Consider the following 20,938-nt stretch of genomic DNA (forward strand, 5'->3'; position numbering starts at 1 on the left):
TACCAAAAATGACACAAAAAGATAGTCACATTAACTTAGGAAATTACTTCTAAGTAAGTCTTTTCCCCCAAATCTTAAGTTCCATACTTCGGGGATGTCCTCATGCTAGGGGCCAAAACCACCAAGCCAAAATTACTGTTCTCTATGTGGAGTCCCACTTCCCCATGGTGAAATGGCAGAAGCAATCGTGAGGGAATGATATGTTGCTGAAGTCTCTTGTCTGATCTTCAAGGTCACCATATCTAACTCCTCTAGCTCAGACCTCAGTGCTTTCCCAGAGCTGAACTCTTCTATCAAGTATAATGCTCCACTTCCACCACCAGGATAGGCTGCAGGCCCTGGAACTCCCTCCTGAACATCTAAATACAAGGAGACAGTCAAGTTGAACCAACCAGTTTCTTTTAATGCTTTCTCCATTTTTGGAGAAGAAGGAAGTTGGTAGAAAGAACTGGAATGGTCCTCAAGATCTAGAGCAAGTTCCCTAATATCATGTGATGTCAGTTTCCTTCTCTGTACATAATTGCCAATGACCCTCGACCTTTCCAGCCCTTCTAATTCTTCATTAGGCATCTGAAAACCTCATGGCCCCATGTCCAGCTTCCAGAATACTACTGTAATAGGCTCTTCTTAAACTACAGATAACAGTTCATGTTGTTTATCCTCATGTCTAAGATCCCAAGGAAGTAGCTTCTACAGGGCTCTCTGTCCTCACACATGTAGACACAGGGAAAGTTCTGTCATAGGCCAAGCAGAGCCTAGAAACCACCTTTGCCTCAGTAATAAGCAAAACATCAAATTTCACGTCCATTCATTCAGTTGTTCATGGATTTAACATATACTTACTGAGAACCTACTATGTTCCTGGCACTCTTTGAGGTACCAAGGTTAGAATAAAATAACATAGAAGAATCCTGCCCTCAGTAATGCTTATGGCTGGGAGTGGAGGGTAGGAGATGAAGAGAAAAAATAAACAATCCAGAAATTTTTTTAAAACGTATTTTCAGGGGCGCCTGGGTGGCTCAGTGGGTTAAACCTCTGCCTTCAGCTCAGGTCATGATCTCAGGGTCCTGGGATCAAGCCCCACGTCGGGCTCTCTGCTCAGCGGGGAGCCTGCTTCCCCCCCTCTCTCTGCCTGCCTCTCTGCCTACTTGTGATCTCTCTCTCTGTCAAATAAATAAATAAAATCTTAAAAAAAAAAAAAAAACAAAAAAAAAAACGAATTTTCAGATAGTGAGTCCCGTGAAGAAAATTCATCAGGCAGTGTCCTTTGCCGGCTACAGGGCAGGAATACGGGCTGGAGGGTGGCTACTGTAGGTAGAGGTCTCATCACAAAAGTGGCTCTCTGTTACGTAGAGGAAACTGGTGAGCATGGGTTGTATTTCTTGATCACGCTTGTTGGCAGTCCAAGTCTGAACACAGGTGTATAAACAGGCATTTTAAAAAGCAAATAATTCTTTCTCTCTTTTCTCACAGCAAAGGAGAAAGGAGAGAAGAAATTGTTTGGTTTCTCCTTCGTCCCCCTGATGCAGGAAGATGGTAGGACTCTTCCAGATGGCACTCATGAGCTCATCGTGCATAAGGTAACATCAGTCAGATGCTGGCGGCAGGCTGTGATAAACAGGGCTGAATTATTAACTCATTATCTTGTTATCACTCTGGAAAAGAGAAAGAAATGACTGAAAAGAATACTCGTTTGGAAGATTGCTGGAAAGGAGTCTTTTTGAAAGGATGGTCTGTATATTCTGTGTCATTGTGAAACCTGTTTTAAAGATGATTTGTATCTTTATCTTAACTTAGGTGTAGATGTCTGGGTAAGTCTCTATGTTGACCTTAAAGTCCTTTCCGTTGCTATGAGAAGATTCAGTAACCTTGCAAATAAGTTTTTGAATATTTCCAGTACATACATGCTTTCCTGTCTAGAGCCGTACTGCCCCAGGAGTAAACCTAACAGGGTGATCGTTACATGTTTCTGGTCTGCTGCTCTCACTAAGTAGGGAGAGATACCGTAGTCCTCTGTCCTAACAATGTCAGCGGTTGTCACTTTCTATTTTGTGCATCAAGAATCGTCATAAAAACATTGGGAACAGAGTAGACTGTAGTAGGCAATGAAAAGAATATTCGTAAAACCAGAGCTCCTTAGAAATTATCTGGGAATGCTAGTACTAATAAAATATGGAAGAGAAATACTAGTCACTGTAAAACACAGAATTAAAATACACAATTTCCTCCAAAACACTTCTCTTTTGCATTTCACATGACAGTCCAGGTTCTTCCCAGCTCACCCCTGCACTAAGTGGCCCTGACCCCTGGCTCTTGTCTCCCTCTGGTCCAGGTTTCATCAGCTATTGGGGTGACCCATTTAAGGCGCCGGGTCTGACTAGTTTAAACTTCCCAGTTTAACCCCTGCAAAAAACTCCCGATGGCTGAGAAAATAAATCTCAGACCTCTCAGGATGTACAAAGCTTCTGACTCCCAACCACATCACCTCTGAGGCCTTCTGTTCTTGATACCATGACCACCTCCAGCTCCTTCTAGCTCCTGACCCCACTGGCTGCTGGTTTTCTCTGCTCTGACTCTGCCCTTGGCACCCCTAGAGACCTGCTTTCCCCTGCCTCTCCTCATGGCTAACTCCTGCTCACCCTTGGAGGGGCACCTTCAGCACGCCCTGCATCAGAAGAATGGTCCTCCCTCCCCGGCCCCCACTCCCTGTATTCCTAGCTGGCCAACCACTCTCCCATGAGTTCTCTGGATATCTGCACACATCTCTTACCATGGTACTCTTAACACTATCCCCTAATTATTTGATGCTCCCTTGGCTTACTCCAGTGGATTTAGGAATCCTATAAGAGTAATACCTGCGTCAGGGGTGCTGGCACATACAATGTGCCAGCAAAGATTTCCTGAATGAATGAAGGAGATACAAACAAAACTTTCCTTACCTTTGAATTATTGCTAATAAAGTGAGTGTCAGTGCCCAACACACCACATCATTTGTGCTGGTACCTGTATGGATATGTATGTGCATGTTTCTTGAATCTTTTATTTTCTAGTTATTTGTTCAACGCATTTGTTGGCCACAAATGACAGGCACTGTTCTAGGTACTGGAAATGTGGTGACCAAAACAGTTCAAGTCCATTCTGTTTCTGGCACTTATGTTCTCTCTACTTCAAAAAGGGACTTAAAGATGCTTACAATGATAAAATACAAAGAAAAAAATATCTTCAAGTAATTAATAAAACAAACAGAGGAACTCAATGTACTAGACACTTGAGATGATCGGCTTATCTCACTATTAGGTGGGAGGTGCCTTTTGTGAGATACATGACAGGCAATGTCTTTAGCTACAATTTTCCAAAAGACGTAATGGTACTTTGTGTGAGGGTTTGTGATGCTGCCTCTGTGTGACATTAAATCTTGACTCCGAAAAGGCAGCGCTAAGTTAATTAAAACTGAACTCCAGTTTCCCAATAATGTATAGAAGGATGAATCCCTTTTATATGGCACATCAAGCGTGGGCTTTCTCCCCTGTGGGTTAGACAGTGTTGGGGGCAGGTGCTTAGTGTCCAGTCAAGTCCAGGTTGACCCTTCCAAATGAATACAAATAAGACCAAGATTCATAGTTGGCGTTTAAAGACTCCATATACTTAAAGTGCCAGGAGAACAGGTAGCAGGCCTTGCTTCTCTACAGAAGCACTTCGGAGTTCAACTGGCATCGATTCCCAGACAGGGAACCATTCTACTCTGATACCAGAGGACTGTCGGGTACATTTTGGCAAGGGTAAAACTTTTCCCAGAAGCAGAGCTTTGAATCTGCTCAGACCCTTGTATGAGTTTTCATGGAGTATTCAGAATTGCAATCCATAAAACATAGGAAAATGTATTTATTTGAGCTTGAGCAATTTAAAAGGCAGGTGTTCCCAGTGATATTTCTCAACCACAAAGAAGGCTCAGGATGGTGTCTGTAGATGGTCTAATTTTGGGCAGACCTGCTTTGAGGAGACCCATCAGGACGCATCAGGCCCACAGAAGAACCCTGAGTAGCTGTGTTATCTTGTGTTTAGGGTTATTCAGTGTTGCTTTTTTGAAGAGGTGTGGGATTCTCTCCAAGTATAACAACTTTTGTTTTTAGTCTAGTAGGTGCCATAGTTTTCTTTTTCGTAGTATTGAGCCAACAAGTTCAGTTTCAGCCTGAGGCCACTTGTAGTGTAATGATTATAAAACCATATTTTGAGCATAATGCTTATCCTTCTTCTGCCATGGCAGGAAAACTCACAGCCTGCTGATAATTGCAGCCTTGAATTTACTATTTTTTTTAAAAAGTAGGAAATGGTGGGGGCGGGGGGAGGAGGAGGAGTGGTTTCAAATCATTAAGTAGAAAAGATAGCCCATTTAATAAGTAGTGTTGAGATGACCATGATGGGTGTTGGGGGAAAAGAAAGAGCTGGATTCCTACCATGCTTCTTAGACCAAAACAAGTTCCAGATTAAAGGTTAAAAAAAAAAACAACAAAAAACTTGTAAGAGCCTTAAAAATACAACTGGATATTTTTATGATTTTATATTATTGAGGAAAGGAGGGGCTTTCTAAGAATGGCTCACATGTTAGAAATCAGGTACAAAAAAAAAACCTTTTGACTACGTAAAATTTAAAACTTCTTATTTTTTTTTTTTACTTTTTTTCTTAAGATTTTTATTTATTCATTTGACAGACAGAGATCACAAGTAGGCAGAGCAGCAGGCAGAGAGAGAGGAGGAAGCAGGCTCCCTGCTGAGCAGAGAGCCCCATTGGGGGCTCGATCCCAGGACCCTGGGATCATGACCTGAGCCGAAGGCAGAGGCTTTAACCCACTGAACCACCCAGGTGCCCGTCAAACTTCTTATTGATAAAAAACCATCATAATCAAGGCTGAGAGACACATGACAAGGTCACAGAGTTGCGACGCAGCTTACAAAGGGTGATTGTTCCCAGTTGGCCATGAGTTACTACAGATCAGCCCTGACAAGAGCTGTTTACAAGATTTTGCCATTCTGCCTACCCCACCACTTCCCCTCTACTTAGCAGAGAAACAGAAACCAACAGACAGGAACTTTCTTAAATTCCCATGCTCTCTCCTTTGCCACCTGCAAACTTACCGGCATCCTTCCCTTCCTTCCTGCTTCCTGTCTCAGACGATGGGCCAAGACTCTTCTCCAAGCCTGATTCCTTCACCTGCTTCCTTCAGGATCCCCCTCCCTCCTGACTCCCTGGAGACCCCGCTCTTCCCATTGTCCCCTCTTCCTCCTGTAACTCTAGCTGTTTCCTTTCTTCTGACTGTATTCTATCAGATGATGGGCCCGCTCAAGCCTTTTTCTTAAAAACAAAAACAACAAAAACTTTTCAAATGACCACTCCCTCCCCCTTCCCTTCCTATCACCCTCTGTCTCCATGAAAAGCTGGTCTTCCCTCACAGTCTCGACCTCCTTGTGTTCCATTTGCTCTTCAGGCTATTTCTGTGCCCAAAGCTCAAATGAACTTTATCCGTTGAAATCACTAGTGCCCAACCTGGGTCACATAACCCTTGTTTTATTACTTAGCATGAGAGAAATTAAAAATGAAACACCTAAAAAAAAAAAAAAGAAACACCTATAACGTTTTAAAAATTATAAGTAAGCTGATATGCTTAACATAGAAACATGCCATGCTGAACAGAAAAAAAGTCTAAGGTAACTTCATAGGTGGACTTGGTCGTAGCGCTGAAGGCTATTAGTGGGACGTCCAAAAAGCCCTTTCAGTCTTACGAATTATACCAGGACATGGTCAGTCTTCCGAAAGTGGCTAAAGGCACTGGCCACTTTGAGAATCTTTCCTTACTTCTTTGCAGCATGTAACACCATTGATGACCCTTCCTGAAAATCCCACATTCTTTGGTCTGTTGGATGGTTTTCTCCTGAGTTTCATCCTTCTTTTCCCTTTGAGGGCCCTTCTGTCTTTTTCCACACCTTACACGTGGGTGTTACCATGGATTTCATCCTTGGCCATCGTCTCTGACTCCTCTGGTCTCGGACCGTCTCAGCTACTTCCATGGGTTCACTCATCACCGAATCTCTGTTGCTGACGACCACACTGAACTTCCAGCCCTGAGCTTTTACCAGCCTCCTGACCATCCACAGCTGGCTTCACCACAGACACCTCAAATTCTGCAGGTCCCCATGGGACCCTTCCTCTTCGGTTTCTCCTGAGAGGTCTAGGGCAGTTCCAAGGCTTTTTTGTATTGAGAAATCCCATGCTCCAGACTTACTAAGGTCTATATCATTGTCTGAATATACCTGTACTTTAAAAAAAAAAAAAAAAAAAAAAAAAAAGGAGGTTATTTTTAAGATATTTTAGACTTATAGAAGATTTGGAAAAAAATAGTACAGAAAATTCACATATACCCTTCACCTAGCTTATCCTTATGTTAACATCTTACGTAACTACAGCATATTTATTGAAACTAAATTAACCTTTGTGCAGTACCTGAATTTCATGAGTTCTTCCACTACCATCATTTTCCTGTTTGGGAGTCCAGTCCAGCCTCCCACATGGCACTTCATTGCCCTGGCCCCAGAGTCTCCTGTATGTGCTTTCCTTCTCCCAGTGCCTTGATAGCTACCATTTCGTCCACAGAATATGCTTTTTCCTGCCTTGCCTGCTGGGTGTGCCTCTTCTTCTCTATGAAAGTCAGGCAGCCCCTTCCCCAGCCCCCTGGAACCCAGTGGCCCTTATCACAGCTTTGTCATGGGTATTCAGGTGCAGGGGTCAGACATCTCATGCCCTCAGGGACAGGGACTGTATTTATTTCCTGCGTACATTCTTAACACCAAGTTAAAGGACTGACAAATAAGAATTTAATGAACTTTTAATAATATCCTCCAGGATGGCTAATCATACTGAGAGAGTCCCTAAAAGAAGGTGTTGTCCTACCACAGCTGTTTAAATCTGGTTGTGATTAACTGGTAAAATACAGTTCCAACTGGACTGTTTAACTTACTTTATTTTTAAAATTTAACTCCGTACTTTCTGCAGTACAAAAATTACAGACCCCTTAAGGTGATTAATGTATGACGAATTTCTGTACCAGTGTATTTCTGCATAAAATTTAGCTGCTCATCGCTTGGTCACACAGTTTGTATTACTGCAGGTACCATATTTCTGGAACACTGCTTGTGACTGACCATTACAGCTCTCTTTGACATGTCTAAGACAGTGGGTCAACAAGCTGGCCTGGATGTACCATCCATTGTTTTGCCAACTGTTTTTTTTTTTTAATTTTTTTTAATGATTTTATTTATTTATTTGAGAGAGAGAGAGAGAGAGAGAGCATGAGAGGAGAGAGAGATCAGCGGGAGAAGCAGACTCCCCGCCGAGCAGGGAGTCCGATGTGGGACTTGATCCCAGGACTCCAGGTTCATGACCTGAGCCGAAGGCAGTTGCTTAATCAATTGAGCCACCCAGGCGCCCCTTGCCAACTGGTTTTAACCCTGGGCAGAGGAACAGACCGTGAGCCAAGAGGTATCCTCTTAAAGCTCATTGAGACAGCACCACGGCTTCCCAAAGCCTGCATTTAGTTCTTCTGTGAGAGTCTGAGGACATTTCTCCTGTCAGGTCTGATTTCAGTCTCAAGTGTAGTAAAGCAGAGGACTGGTTCTCAATTCTTCCTCTCTAAATTGTAATAAATTAACTTCATGCCGTTTTGAGGTGACTTGCACAGATCCCAGCCTATCTGAGGAAACAGAATATTGTCCTTTACTGTGGCAATGACATTGTTTTGTTCCTGTAATCCGGTAGTGGCCTCAAGAGGCTATGGTCTCGTTTCTATGATTCTCATGTCCTCATTGCCTTGTTCCATGTCTGCCCCGGATGTGATGGAAAAAAGTTGTCCTTATACCCAAACCAAAGCAGTTGTTGGGCAAGTGTCCCCAGAATGCAAGTGCTTTGTGTTTAACCACTCATCTAGTTGAGGGGTGTAACTGGATCTTGGTGTGGTGACAAGACCACGCCTCACGTGCGTGAACTAGAGCTTTGCGGAACGCCGTAGCGTCAGTCAGCAGGGGTCAGTCTTAGACTCATAGGCCTGCGGACACGCAACCCCGACTCTTCCATACCATTATTTCCAAGTAACACACAGGCAGTGCTGCATATCGTTTTCCAGCTTCTTACAGTGCCTTAATGGACTCTTAGCTTCAGAGTCGGGGAGTGGGATTGTTCATTTCCATTTTCTCTCCCCCTTACCCTGCTTCAGAGTTGTACTCCCAGCACAGTCCCTTCTCCAACCTGGCTGAAGAAGGCCTGAGGGATTTACTGCTGACCCTTCCTTCCTCACTGCCTGGCTTTTGCTAATCATCTGTGCATGTCCTCATAAAAGGCGGGAGAACCTCCTTGGCTTCAGTGTTTGCTGATACCTGCCGCTGCCCTAGAGGTCTACTTTCTGGAACACCACTTCTCTTCAGTGCTCCCCAACCCAGTTTCTCTACAGTTGTTTCTCTTTCATCAAATGAAATGACAGATGATCTCTACTTCACCTGTTAGGTCCCTAAGCTCCAGTGTCTTGCCTTATCTGCTCCTACTTGGCCTTGCTCCCCACTGCATCCAGGGCATGTTACCCTCCTCGTTCCATTCGTGGTTTCAGGATAGAGCCCAGCCGTTCCTGCTGTAGGGCTTGTGGGCAGATTTGACATGGAGCCATTTCAGCTCCACAGACCACTCTGAGCTGCCTCCCAGGACGTCTCCCACACACAGACCTTTATTTTGGAGAAGTGAACCTTTTGGTTTTTCTTAGCCTTACCCACCATTCAGTATGTTACCTGTAAATCAGTAAATATTTATTAAATTATAGCAAAACTCAAAACTTGGTTAAAACAACATTTGAAGGAGACACTGTTCCACAGTAGTTTTGAACACAAACCTGGGTTCAAATCCTGACTCTGACACTTACTAGTAATGTCATGTCGGGCAAATCCCACAGCTCCTCAGGTTCCAGTGTCCTGCTTCTTGAGGTTGTTATGAGAATAAGAAAATGCACATAAAGTGCTTTGCAGAGCCTGATGTGTAGTAAACCATCCTAAATGGTAATTGCTTGGATTGCTTTTAAAGTCTCCAGTATTTGTATGATGTGTTAAGGACGTATGCTGGGAACCTCAGAGAACAATAAAAGATGTGCTATGAGATTTTTCCGTACAATTTCTCAAAGCCACTGCAGTTTTTCAGAAATAGGTGAAAACCTCCAAATCTAACCCCATACCTAGCATTATCTCCTTTGACTTCTATTGGACCCCCCACCTAGGAAAAAAAATCAGTGTCAAAACTCCTGGCAAATGTTATCATCAAAAGATTCACTGAAACCCAAGAATGATTATGTGCTTTTCTTTACTGAGTAGATGGGTAGAATTCTCTTCACCAGTTCTTTCCTGATGAATACACACACACACATGCACACTCACATGCACACACACCCAGTATTCTTGGCAGAAGATCTTGAATTAACTTTTGTGTCCTAATAAATTTATGTTAATGGTTATGTTTACACTTGACTAAGAGTGATAGACTTGAGCTGTGGGAATTGTCAAGGTGTCAAACCTCTGACAAACTCAGATGCTGAGGTCTTGACTTTCCCAGGCTGGAGGAGAGGTGAGGTGAACCACTGCTGGTGGCGCTCATGGGGCCACGATGAGTGACCCAGGAGAAGGCAGCCAAGTCTTCTAGACACAGTGCTCCCTAAGGACATGACACAGCCATCATGTCTTCAATCACAGAAGTGGTCAGGCCATGACTACCAGTGGAGCTACATGACCGTAGCAAGCAGAAATGCTAAGAATGTGCCAGAAGGGCTCATGAACTAGGCCATTATTTGATGGGTGGGGGAATAAGAGCTCTATCTATAGGAGCAGAATTTCTGTGAACAGATGGAGCATAGCATACTAGGTCCAGCTCCAGTTCCTGAAGAGAAGGCTTGGAAATAGCTGGACAGTATGTCTGTTGTGTCACAGTAAGTGGTAGTTAGACAGATGGAGCACAAGTCAGGCGAGGGCCGGCAGACCAGACTGTGTTCCTGACCCCGCAGACGAGATCTAGGCAGGAAATGAGGGCAGGGTGGGGTGCTGTAACTCATGCTATGACTTGGGGTGGTCCAAGCCCTGACACCAAGAGCAAGACAGGAGGGGATAGCGTTCGAGGGTTCCAAAATGTTACTTTGCCTAAGCACTTTTTCTGAAGAAGTCATTTGAAGTGTTTACTTGGCAATGATTCTCTAAACCATATACGTGTCGTTCATGCGCTCTGCTGTCTCCATGAAATATCTCCCAATAATAAAAGAAAGCATTTGGAGTTGTAACACTAGAAGAGAATTATAGAGGCTGTTTATCGTGTTTATAGGTACTCTTGTTACTGGGCAGGTGTGCTAGTAAGAACATCTGTAGTCATCTGATTCTTTTTCTCTAAATGTGTTAGGTCTTTCCTAAAGATTTATTATTTAAAATTTAAAAAATATTCTATGAATCACACACAGTACTCTAGAATGCCAAAGGGATTCTGTGCTTAAATTCCTACCTATTACCAAGATGCTAGCCTTGAAGATATTTAAAGAAATAAAGTTCATCTGAGTTTTAAAACTTACATTCAAAATAACCTGTTATAGTAGTTCTTTATCTGTTAAAATATTTTTCAGAACTGTAATTTAAAATCACTTTTGTTTAAAAATTTTATTTTTATTTATTTATTTGAGAGAGAGAGAGTATGAGAGGGGAAATGTCAGAGGGAGAGGCAGGCTCCCCGCTGAGCAGGGAGCCCAATGCGGTACCCGATCCTGGGACTCCAGGATCATGACCTGAGCCTAAGGCAGTCGTTCAACCAACGGAGCCACCCAGGTGCCCCTAAAATCACTTTTATCATTACCAAGAAGTATAGAGTTAATTCACAATAAAAACATAATTCTCTCATTATCTGGGTGTTGTTAACTCTTAATTCTCTAGTATATATCCTTCTAGATATTTTTCTGCATGGATTTTTTTACCCAAATGATATTATAGAGCAGTTTTAGGTTTATAATAAAATTGAGAGGAGGATATAGATTTTTCATTTGCCTCCCTACTCACATGAATAGCCTCTCCCATTATCAACCTCACTCACCAGCATGGTACCTTTTTTTTTTTTTAAACCAAGGACGAACCTACGTTGACGTATCATAATCACCCAAAGTTCATAGTTTACCTTAAGATTCATTCTTGATGTAGTACATTCTGTGGGTTCGGACAAATGAGTAAAAACATATCTCCATTATAATATCACAGTGCCCTAAAAATCCTCTGTGCTCTGCCTATTCATCCCTGCCCCACCGGCCTCTAGCAACCACTCATCATTTTACTGTCCCCATAGTTTTGCCTTTCCCAGAATGTCCTATAGCTGGAATCATACAGTCTGGAGCTTTCTCAGATTGACTTCTTGCACTCCTTTCACTTTCACTTCTTTCACTCTGCGTGTCTTTTCGTGACTCCAGAGCTCATTTCTTTTTAGCACTGAATAGTGTCCATTGTCAGATGAACCACAGTTCATCCATTTACCTGCTGAAGGACATCTTCGTTACTTCATAATATTCACATTTTGTAACCTACTTTTTCAATTAATGATTTTCTTTTTTTTTTTTTTTAAAGATTTTATTTACTTGACAGAGATCACAAGTAGACAGAGAAGCAGGCAGAGAGAGAGGAGGGAGGAAGCAGTCTTCCCACTGAGCAGAGAGCCCGACGCGGGGCTCGATCCCAGGACACTGGGATCATGACCTGAGCCGAAGGCAGAGGCTTTAACCCACTGAGCCACCCAGGCGCCCCTCAATTAATGATTTTCTAATCACTAATGTTTTTAATCTCATCTAGAACCTAAATCAGTATATAAATTTCAAAAACAAAACAAAACAAAAACCTCTTTTCAGCAGGTTGATCCAAATCTGGGACCAAATGTCATATTTAGCTTTGATGCTGGTTCGTCTAGACCAATCCTTTTTTCTTAAGACATTGGACTTGAAGAGACAAACCCAGGCATCCTGCAGAAAGTGCTGCCTTCGGGGTTTTTCTGGATGCTTCCCTGTAGTATTGTTCAGCATGTCGTTCTGTTCATTGTATTGACTGTGAAGTGGAAGTGAAAGCTGCTGTTGTGCTAGATTCAGTTCAGCATCTGTAGTAAGAATACATTATGGATGCTGTTACGTGTTTTTGCCCTGTCCTGCATCGGTATAACGACAACCTGATCCCCCTCCACCATGTGCATGTGGTTATATTTGTCCCCTTGCTTCTGGGACGTCATAATCTGTGTGTCGGTGCATTGGCATCATAAGAATGTCCAATTCTTTTTTTTTTTTTTTTTTTTTTCAAATAATCTTTACACACAACATGGGGCTTGAACTCATGACCCTGAGATCAAGAGTTGGATTCTCCACTAAGTCAGCTAGGCATCCCAAATGTCCAGTTTTTTATCCAACGATTTTCCTGCCGATTTTAGCATTCCCAAGTGACAACCTTTAACTAAAGAAAGAGTTACATTAGGAATATGAAACTATATATTCTAAATCTGTAATTCCTTTTACATTTGTTAGCTGGTGTCTTCTGTGAAGTAGAGATTTCTCTCTCATGGTAGGACTCTTAGAGAACCCTGAAAAACAGTTTCCTTTAATTGCCAGTTTTCGAAATAAGGAGGTGTTCAGTAGCAACCTCAGATGAGATGTTGGAAGAATTTAAACATTTTTTTTTAAATGCTGTGGTCACTGCAAATATGATTTCTTGTGTACTTCCTGTGTATCAGGCACTGTGCAAAAGGCTTTATGGAACCTAACTCTTACGACAATATACCAAGATTTTAGAGATAGAAATAGTGATCTTGCATGGCCAGATAATGTGATAGAGTTTCTTCTGGGAGAAATAGCAAAACTGGGATTCGGACCCAAGTTGGTCCCAGCCCAAAATCCATGCTTAATTCCTTCTCTCTCTGTCTTTGTTGTATTTTACTTAAAAGCCAAATTCTATTTGTAATCCTGTGTGGAATGTTTCCCAGTTCATAAACAGTAGAAATGGAAATGATGCTTAGTCATTTTCATGAGGTCTCTTATCCCTCCCTTTTATATTTTGTTTTTAATATTTTTAACAGTGTGAAGAAAACACAAATCTTCAGGATACTACCCGCTACCTCAAACTTCCCTTTTCCAAGGGCATCCTTCTTGGAAATAATCATCAAGCCATTAAGGCCACAAAGGAGTCTTTTTGGATAACATCTTTTCTCTGTTCCACAAAACTCACACAAAATGGTAATGTATCATGCTGTTTTATTTGAAAGCCCTGTACTTAATCACTCCTGTGAATTTTGGTAGACACGTTTAATAAACACCAGTGTTATATTTAAGAACTTTGCACTAGAAAAATTGTTGATCCTTCTGTTTGTGATCTCCAGTGAAATGGAAACCTTTGCGACCCAATGGTCTGTTAATGCATCTAATTTAAAGATTTCAAAATCATCCCAGGATTGAAACCCAAGTGCACAACGCTTCAAAACCCAGCTGCTTTTTAAAAAGAGGAAGAGGGAGAGACAAAGAATACCACCATTTAATCTCTCTTGTTTTATAGCTCCATAAACAGTGCTAATTGTAGGCTTTGGAATAAGGCTGTTTTTCGTTTAATTAGCTGGATATTGCTTTTCTATTCTACCATACTTTTTATGTCAGTGATTGTTTACCAAGTTATGATTAATAAAACAAGCTCTTCTCCTTGGAAAATCGTCATGAAAACATCATCTGTAATGAAGGAAGGAAATGAAATATATTTTAATTCTTCATGGTTGCCATATAAGGCTTCTGGCTAGCATTCTGAATGCCATATTAATAAGTCAGATTCATTATGTTGAGAATCACTTTATAATAAGGTATTGAATCTCATAAAGTGTTCCTGTGCCTAAACATCAGTAAGTGCGATTAGTTCTTTCTTTGTGTCACAGAACAGCATTTGTAGAAGGAAACATATTTCTTTTCTTAGGACATGGCCTCAGAAAAAAAGTAAAATGTCGCATTATAATATTGACCTCTTTTAAGCTACCTTTCAGTTTCTCTTGCAGTGCTGCTATATATATGTAGGACTTTGGCAAATGATCCTTTCACATTTCGTTGTTGGTTTGTTTCTCCCCTTCCAAAATTATTTTTGGAGAAATATTTTTCAAAATCAACTGTGTATTTTTAATACATTTGGTTGAAGGTAGCCATCGCCAAGTTAAGAAACATCAAGAGTTTATCCGTATTCAGTGATGAATGATTTTACTTAAATAAAAACTTCACTGACAGAACCGGATATAGTTTATAAAGCATTTACAACACCTCAGGTGTTATTTTTTATGGAGTCATCCCTACGGAGATTATGAAGATAAGAATATCAACCTACTGTTGACTCCTTCAGACAGAAATTGTACTTACTCTGTGTGGATTAGTTGTATGTCTGTTACAGAGCCTAGGTTCACATTTAACCGATTGCCTCTGGTAGAATAATTTCAGGTTGTATTAGTTACCTCCTGCTGTAGGAACAATTACTGTAAACTTACTGGCTTAAAACAACAAACATGTATCATTGAGCTGTTCGGGAGGTCAGAAATCTGAAATCTTTTTCACTGAACTAAAATCAGGGTGTCAGCACACCTGCATTTGTCCTGGAAGCTCTAGGGAAGAACGTGTGGCTTACTTTTTTAGCTTCCAACGGGGCTACCTGTGTTCCTTGGCTCACGGCCTCTCCTCTGTCTTCAAAGCCAGCAGTGTAGCACCTTGACATGGTTATGACCATCTTCTGTGTCTTAAGGATCCTTGTGATTACTTTGGGCCCACTAGCTATTCCATGATAGTCGCCCCTATTTTAAGACCTTTAATTTAATCACATCTGTGAAATCTCTTTTGTCATAAAAGGTAAACATATTCACAGGTACCAGAGATTAGGACATCAACATCTATGGGGCCGCTGTTCTGCCGACCACACAGATAATCCTAGCAATAGCTTATCTCCCATCAAAGTATTTGGCCGACTTAACCTTTTCTTGTTCTCAGGTTTAGGTTGTTAGACAGAATTGTGAACATAAAACAGAACCAAATCCTAAAAACTAGAAGTTGCTGCTTTGTAAAAGTGGAGAACATTTTCAGGTAGATATTGGTAAATAAACATATTTAGAAGTCATTATATTAAACATCTCACTATGTGAAGGACAATGCTTGTCTTCTTTTTGGACACTGATAAGTGCTTAATTATCATTTGGGTTTGTTTAACCTTGTCAGTGTAACACAGCTGGGAATGAACCAGGCGATAAATACTGTGTTTCAAAGAGATGAGAAGGAAGAAGGAAGTTAGTTGATCTTTCTGGAATTTACATGCTAGACACACGTTTCTGTGTAGAAGTAATCCAGCTCCAAATTGGAATTAAATTGCTTTGTATTCATTTTACTCAAATTGGAAAATAGACAAATCCCATTTCCATTACAATTGGGCATTTAGCAAGTGATACGGTCTCTAGAAATAGTTTCTTACAGCAGATTTGCATTTCACAATCCCTAAAGTGAGTCTCTGCACCGATTCTGTGCTCCAATATTGTTCAGGGCTAGTGTTCCAAGGCCGGAGCACCCTGCCGGACATCAGGGACAGCCAGATCGAGGAGATACTTGAAGCTTCTTGAAAGTAGGGATCAGAGAATAAATGCTTTTACTTACTTGTTTTCTTCCTTGGGCTGTTAAACACAACTTTTAAAAAAGTTTAAAAACAGTGCTTAAATTTAGCCTGACAGTTAATTGTACAGTTGCTGACTTGCCCACATCCCCTTCTCCCCCAAATAATGGGTGGTTCATTCAGTCTCTTCCTGAGAGTGTGATTTAAAATTTTTTAAAAAGTAGGGATTATGGGGCACCTGGGTGGCTCAGTGGGTTAAAGCCTCTGCCTTCGGCTCGGGTCATGGTCCCAGTGTCCTGGGATCGAGCCCCACATCGGGCTCTCTGCTCTGCAGGGAGCCTGCTTCCACCTCTCTCTCTATCTGTCTGCCTCTCTGCCTACTTGTGATCTCTGTCTGTCAAATAAATAAATAAAATCTTTAAAAAAAAAAAAAAAAAGTAGGGATTATGTCATCCATCTATTTTCTAGCTCTTGGTAGGTCAAACCTACAGTATGCTCTTAAATGCTTGTGGAATGGAATGCTTAAAATTTGCATTTTCAGCAATAGGTCATAGCTCCTAATTTGCAACTAACCTATCTTCAGACAGCAAAATAGAGACCTAGGTGATGACGGTTCTGACTTAATTCTGAGCACTTTGTACACATGATTAATTACACCGAGAGGAACATACGGCTTTACTCTTCCTTTCCTCCATTATGAGCAGTCAAGAGATCCATCAGACTTTTTGCCGGAAAGGTCCACAGCCCCACCTCAATCTGATTGTCTTGGACCACTGTCCTCTCTTCTCCAGCTCTCCTGATGACAGTGCTGTTCCTGGTTTCCCACTGCTGCCTCTGGGGCTGCTACCTCCTTCCTCCGCACACACTCCTCACACTGGGCTACGCCTTGGACGCCTTGCCCTAAGGGGCAAGAAAGAGAGGAGGGAGACTGAGTGAGAGCTGGAGTGGAGGTGGAGTGGGAAGTGAGGAGTAAGTGGCAGGGGTCATGCGCTGGGGAACTGTGAGAGAAGATGCCTGGGCAGGAAGGCTTCCTGCGGTAGGATGCAGGAAGTAAGAAGTATGTGGGAGGGAGGCCGCAAACAGATGGGAGAAGAATGCGGTGCTCCCTCTGCCATGGCAGGTCTCCCTCTGTGGAAATACCTACTCTTCTACATGTAACCAGTCATTTTTAAAAAGGTTCCAATCCTACCTCCACGATGTCTGAGTTAGTCATGAATACTAAACACTTTCAGGTTTTTCTGCTATGGAAAGCACCATAAATTTCTCTTTCCAAGTCATTATTTTTCAAATTCCCTCATTTTTTCTAATTCTAAACCATCCTTTTATCCCTGTTTGATGTAGATAAATATTTCTATTTAAGACTAAATGTCTTACTTTTAAGTCCTTTGTGAAGTTTTTCTCTTGAATCTGGCTGAGGTGAAGGTTGCTTCTCTCTCCTCTGAAGATTCTTTTGCTTTTTCTCATCTCTCTTCACTACAGCATTTTTTTTTCATCGCAACTACCTCTTCCTCGATTTTTTTATTTTTGTTTTCTTCAGGTTTTCATTTCCATGTTGGTTTTTCTGTCTTTAAGCAAGTCCCATTGGGGTTTCTCCTGAAATGCTTTCAAGTGGAGTTCACACCATTAAGCCTGGGAAGTCCTTCATGGCTTCTTTCTTGGCTGTTCTAGTCTTCCAGCCCCACTGAGCCCGCGAAGCCAGCTCCGCCAGGGTCCCTTGCTCTGTGCGCTCCTGCACACACGCAAGCCTTGTTGGTTCTTACCTGCTGTCATTGGCTCCAGACGCCACTGTCTCCCTGCTCCCTCTGGACACTAGTGAAGCTGGCCACTATGTTCAGGAGCCTTCCTAACTTTTGCCCAGAAAAGCCGAGGGAAGGATTTTTTTTCCCTCACTGGGGGAAGAGGTTCTCCGAGGACCCTTGTAGACTCAGGCCCACGTCTTGTCAGTTTCGGAAGGGAAGGAAATGGAAGACATGGGCCCTGCACCTGCCCAGAATCTGGGCTGGAAGATGACCATGACGTCCAGAAACTGGCCCTCTCAAGTCCACGGGCTCACTAGATGACCCAGCAATTGACCAGACTTGTCATCCTTGTGCAGGGGACCTTCTTGTCCTGCCAAGTTTGGGTCACATTGTCAAGAAGACCTTCATTGCCAGGTAGAATTGGTTGCTGGGCAGAGTGCTGAGTGCTGGGGGCACAACTATGGATAAAGCAGGTTTCTGACCCTCAAGAAACTCCCACTTTGGCAGAAAAGGATTCAACAAATATTTATCAACTGCCAACTATCTGCCTGCTCTTGTACCCATGCTGGGATACTAACTCAGCATGTTGGCTTTTTCTTTCTTGGAGTTTACAATCTAGTAGGCACAAAGACAACTGAAATAGTGAGGTCAGCGCCACTGTGAGGTGAGAGCACGAAGCAGCGACAGTTAGCTCAGTCCAGAGGTTTTGGGAAAGAAGGGTTTCTGGATGAAGCAACAGCTAATCTGGGAACTGAAGGGTAAGTAGGAGTTTGTAAATCAAGAGCACTGGGAAGAGAGAAATAATTAGAATACACTGTAATATAATAAATGCCGTCTTAGAGAGCTAGTCATGGTCTGGGGGAACCTGAAACTTGGATAACCAGGAGGGTTAGGCAACATGTATAGAGGACTCTAGCTTTTACCGCTGAAACACTTTCATGTGAGAGACAATTCTCTGCTAAGGTGATTAACCTTCTCTTTCTTGTTGGAAAGGTGATATGCTTGATCTCTTGAAATGGAGAACCCACCCAGACAAGATCACAGGCTGTCTCTCTAAAATAAAAGAAATCGATGGCTCAGAGATAGTAAAGGTATATGGTGTTTTGTTATCTCTCTCGGGAAATTCATGGAATAAAGAATATTTGGAGGGGAAGGGCAGATGATATTTTCCTTATTAATTTATTTCTTTATCTTACAGTTTCTGCAAGATACACTGGATACCTTATTTGGAATTTTAGATGAAAATTCCCAAAAATATGGGTCTAAAGTATTTGATTCTTTGGTGAGTTTAAATTCACTTTAATTATATCCTAACAATTTTGTCTCTTGATCTTGACTTTCGTAAGGCTCTTTCTGAAATGTGCACTGAATAGCGTAAGTCATTTAAAAAGAACCCTCCCCCACAAAAAAAAAAAAAAACACACAACAAAAAAACCCATAATTTGCATTTGGTTTTATAAACCTCAAATTTCTTTTTAGGTTCACATAATAAATTTGCTGCAAGATAGCAAATTCCATCATTTTAAACCTGTAATGGACACTTACATTGAGAGTCACTTTGCTGGGGCACTTGCATACAGGTAAGGCCTTTATCTTGTAATTGGTTTAGAAGCAGTTCCTTTTGAGCCTTTCTACGCAGAACCAGCAATATAGGAAAATTTAAAAGGGAGTGTAGGAAGAAATGAACCACAACAACTGAAGTGTCTCTTGAGTCAGTCTCTTCCTTTCTCACACATCTTTTTTTAATGGCTGCAACTTACTTTGATTAAAAGGACTGAAAAAAAGAAAAAAAAAAAAGCCTTTCTGAATTCTATTCCTAAAACCGAAACTTTAAAATGTTTTCTTCTTGTCTCCATTTCATGTGGTATTGTTTCATCTGAATGTCTGGTTATTTCAACCTGGTTGCCAAGAACCCCATTTAACCACCACATTCCTTGCTTACTCTAGAAGTCTTTAAGAAAGAGATGTGAAAGGAAAACAGCCTTGGTCATTGTATCTTTTTAAATTCTTTCACTCATTTATCTGTTAATATTTACTGAGCTCCTACTGCCTGCCTAATGCATGCTGATTCCTGTGAAGCCATTAAGCAGGTCAGCTGGGGGCTTGACCCTTTGATAGGAACTGCCATTTTCACAGCTCATCCCTTCCTGTTAGCTCAGATTCTGCAGGCAAGACTAAAGTGAATGAATAATGACAAGCTGTAGCTCTTACCTGCCTCCCTGCAACCCAGTTGATACTTGCCAGAAGGTAACAGCGTCTCTCTTTCTCTGCTATGTATAACATCTTCCTGGTCTTTCGCCTTGCTTAAGTACAACCCTGGAATGTTCCCCAAAGTTCTTTCTCCCCATTCTAACACTGCCATCACTATTCTGGTATTTTTACCTTATACTTTAAGCACCAAACCAGGTACACGCACAATCATTTATTCCCAGAAGTGTGGTTAAAAAAAAGATGGAATCGTGTTTTTGCCCTTTTCCCCCCATCATGTGATATATAAAAGATAAATAATCAAATAAGCATTTGATCCTGTTATCTTGGGTATTGCCTCTCAAGGCATGTGAAGATTTAATACTCCCAACATTTCAATGAATGGCATGTCATCATGATTTTTACAGAGAGTGAAATGTACTATCAGGGATAGTTAGAAACATTGGCCTGACTCTGCCACTCGGCCTAACATTTGGGGCCCTAGTAATATCTCACCACTTTTCAGTGGAAGCTGGAGAGGAACGGTGTAATTTCTAACACTTTATGTTGGCCAGGAGAGCAGGATAATCATTCCTAACAAGACAGATAAGGCCTATGGAATCTTCTCGGGCTATGGGTGGTCAGAAACTCACTGACATTTATCTTCAAAATAATATTCCTGGCACACCTGCCTTGTACCACATCCATGCGTTCTTCCCTGTCTGAGAGAAAAGAGGAACAATTTTTAAAAATTGCTCTGTTTCCTAGAAACCAAGAACAGAACAAAGGTAAAGGTAGCAAGACTGCAATCTTGAGAATTATTGTTGTTTTTTTTTTAATTCCAATTTTGTTCCTTATAAGAAAAAACAAACTTGGCTGTTTTGGAAGTTCTCTTACTAAGGCACTCTGATGATAAGCCTTGTTCTTCCCACAGGTCCAAGAATTGGCTAGATCAGTCCATGGGCATGTGATCTGGAATAGGGAGTTGTTGCCTTATCCTTCCCCACACCCGCTTTGGCCTCCAACGGAGTATTTCATCCAGCTGTTTACACGGTCACTGGGGAAGAAATCCCAATTATCAGTTGTCCAAGATGGACCGTGGTGGTCAGACTTCCAGGCCCTTTCTTGGCCAGAGTCCTTGTCTCTGTTGTTTGTGTTTATCCATTGGGAAGCTTTGCCAGAAACGTCAGGGTCAATGGGACATGGCCGTATCGAGGAGAATCTCATTGGGAGGAAGTATTTCTCTGTTCAGCTTCAGAGAGGGGTAGTGATGTTGGTGTGCACATTCCTAATATCATGAGATGAAGCGGTCTGACAGAACGCTG

At 41.8% G+C, this 20,938-nt stretch overlaps 1 protein-coding gene across 1 annotated transcript in view; it reads left to right on the forward strand.

The window, feature by feature from the left end:
* LOC111151991 (dedicator of cytokinesis protein 4) overlaps window positions 1–20,938 on the forward strand; it is a gene marked incomplete at its 3' end in the record, with an annotated part of 345,451 nt that overhangs the window by 291,438 nt on the left and 33,075 nt on the right. The window contains exons 16-20 of the mRNA XM_022510243.1: window positions 1,474–1,580; window positions 13,151–13,307; window positions 18,420–18,517; window positions 18,625–18,708; window positions 18,906–19,006. Of these exons, the coding sequence (XP_022365951.1) occupies window positions 1,474–1,580; window positions 13,151–13,307; window positions 18,420–18,517; window positions 18,625–18,708; window positions 18,906–19,006 (547 nt within the window). The remainder of the gene's footprint in view (window positions 1–1,473; window positions 1,581–13,150; window positions 13,308–18,419; window positions 18,518–18,624; window positions 18,709–18,905; window positions 19,007–20,938) is intronic.

Source organism: Enhydra lutris, unplaced genomic scaffold (genome assembly GCF_002288905.1).
Source record: "Enhydra lutris kenyoni isolate GAN:26980312 unplaced genomic scaffold, ASM228890v2 scaffoldscaffold27, whole genome shotgun sequence".
NCBI classification, from domain to species: domain Eukaryota; kingdom Metazoa; phylum Chordata; class Mammalia; order Carnivora; family Mustelidae; genus Enhydra; species Enhydra lutris.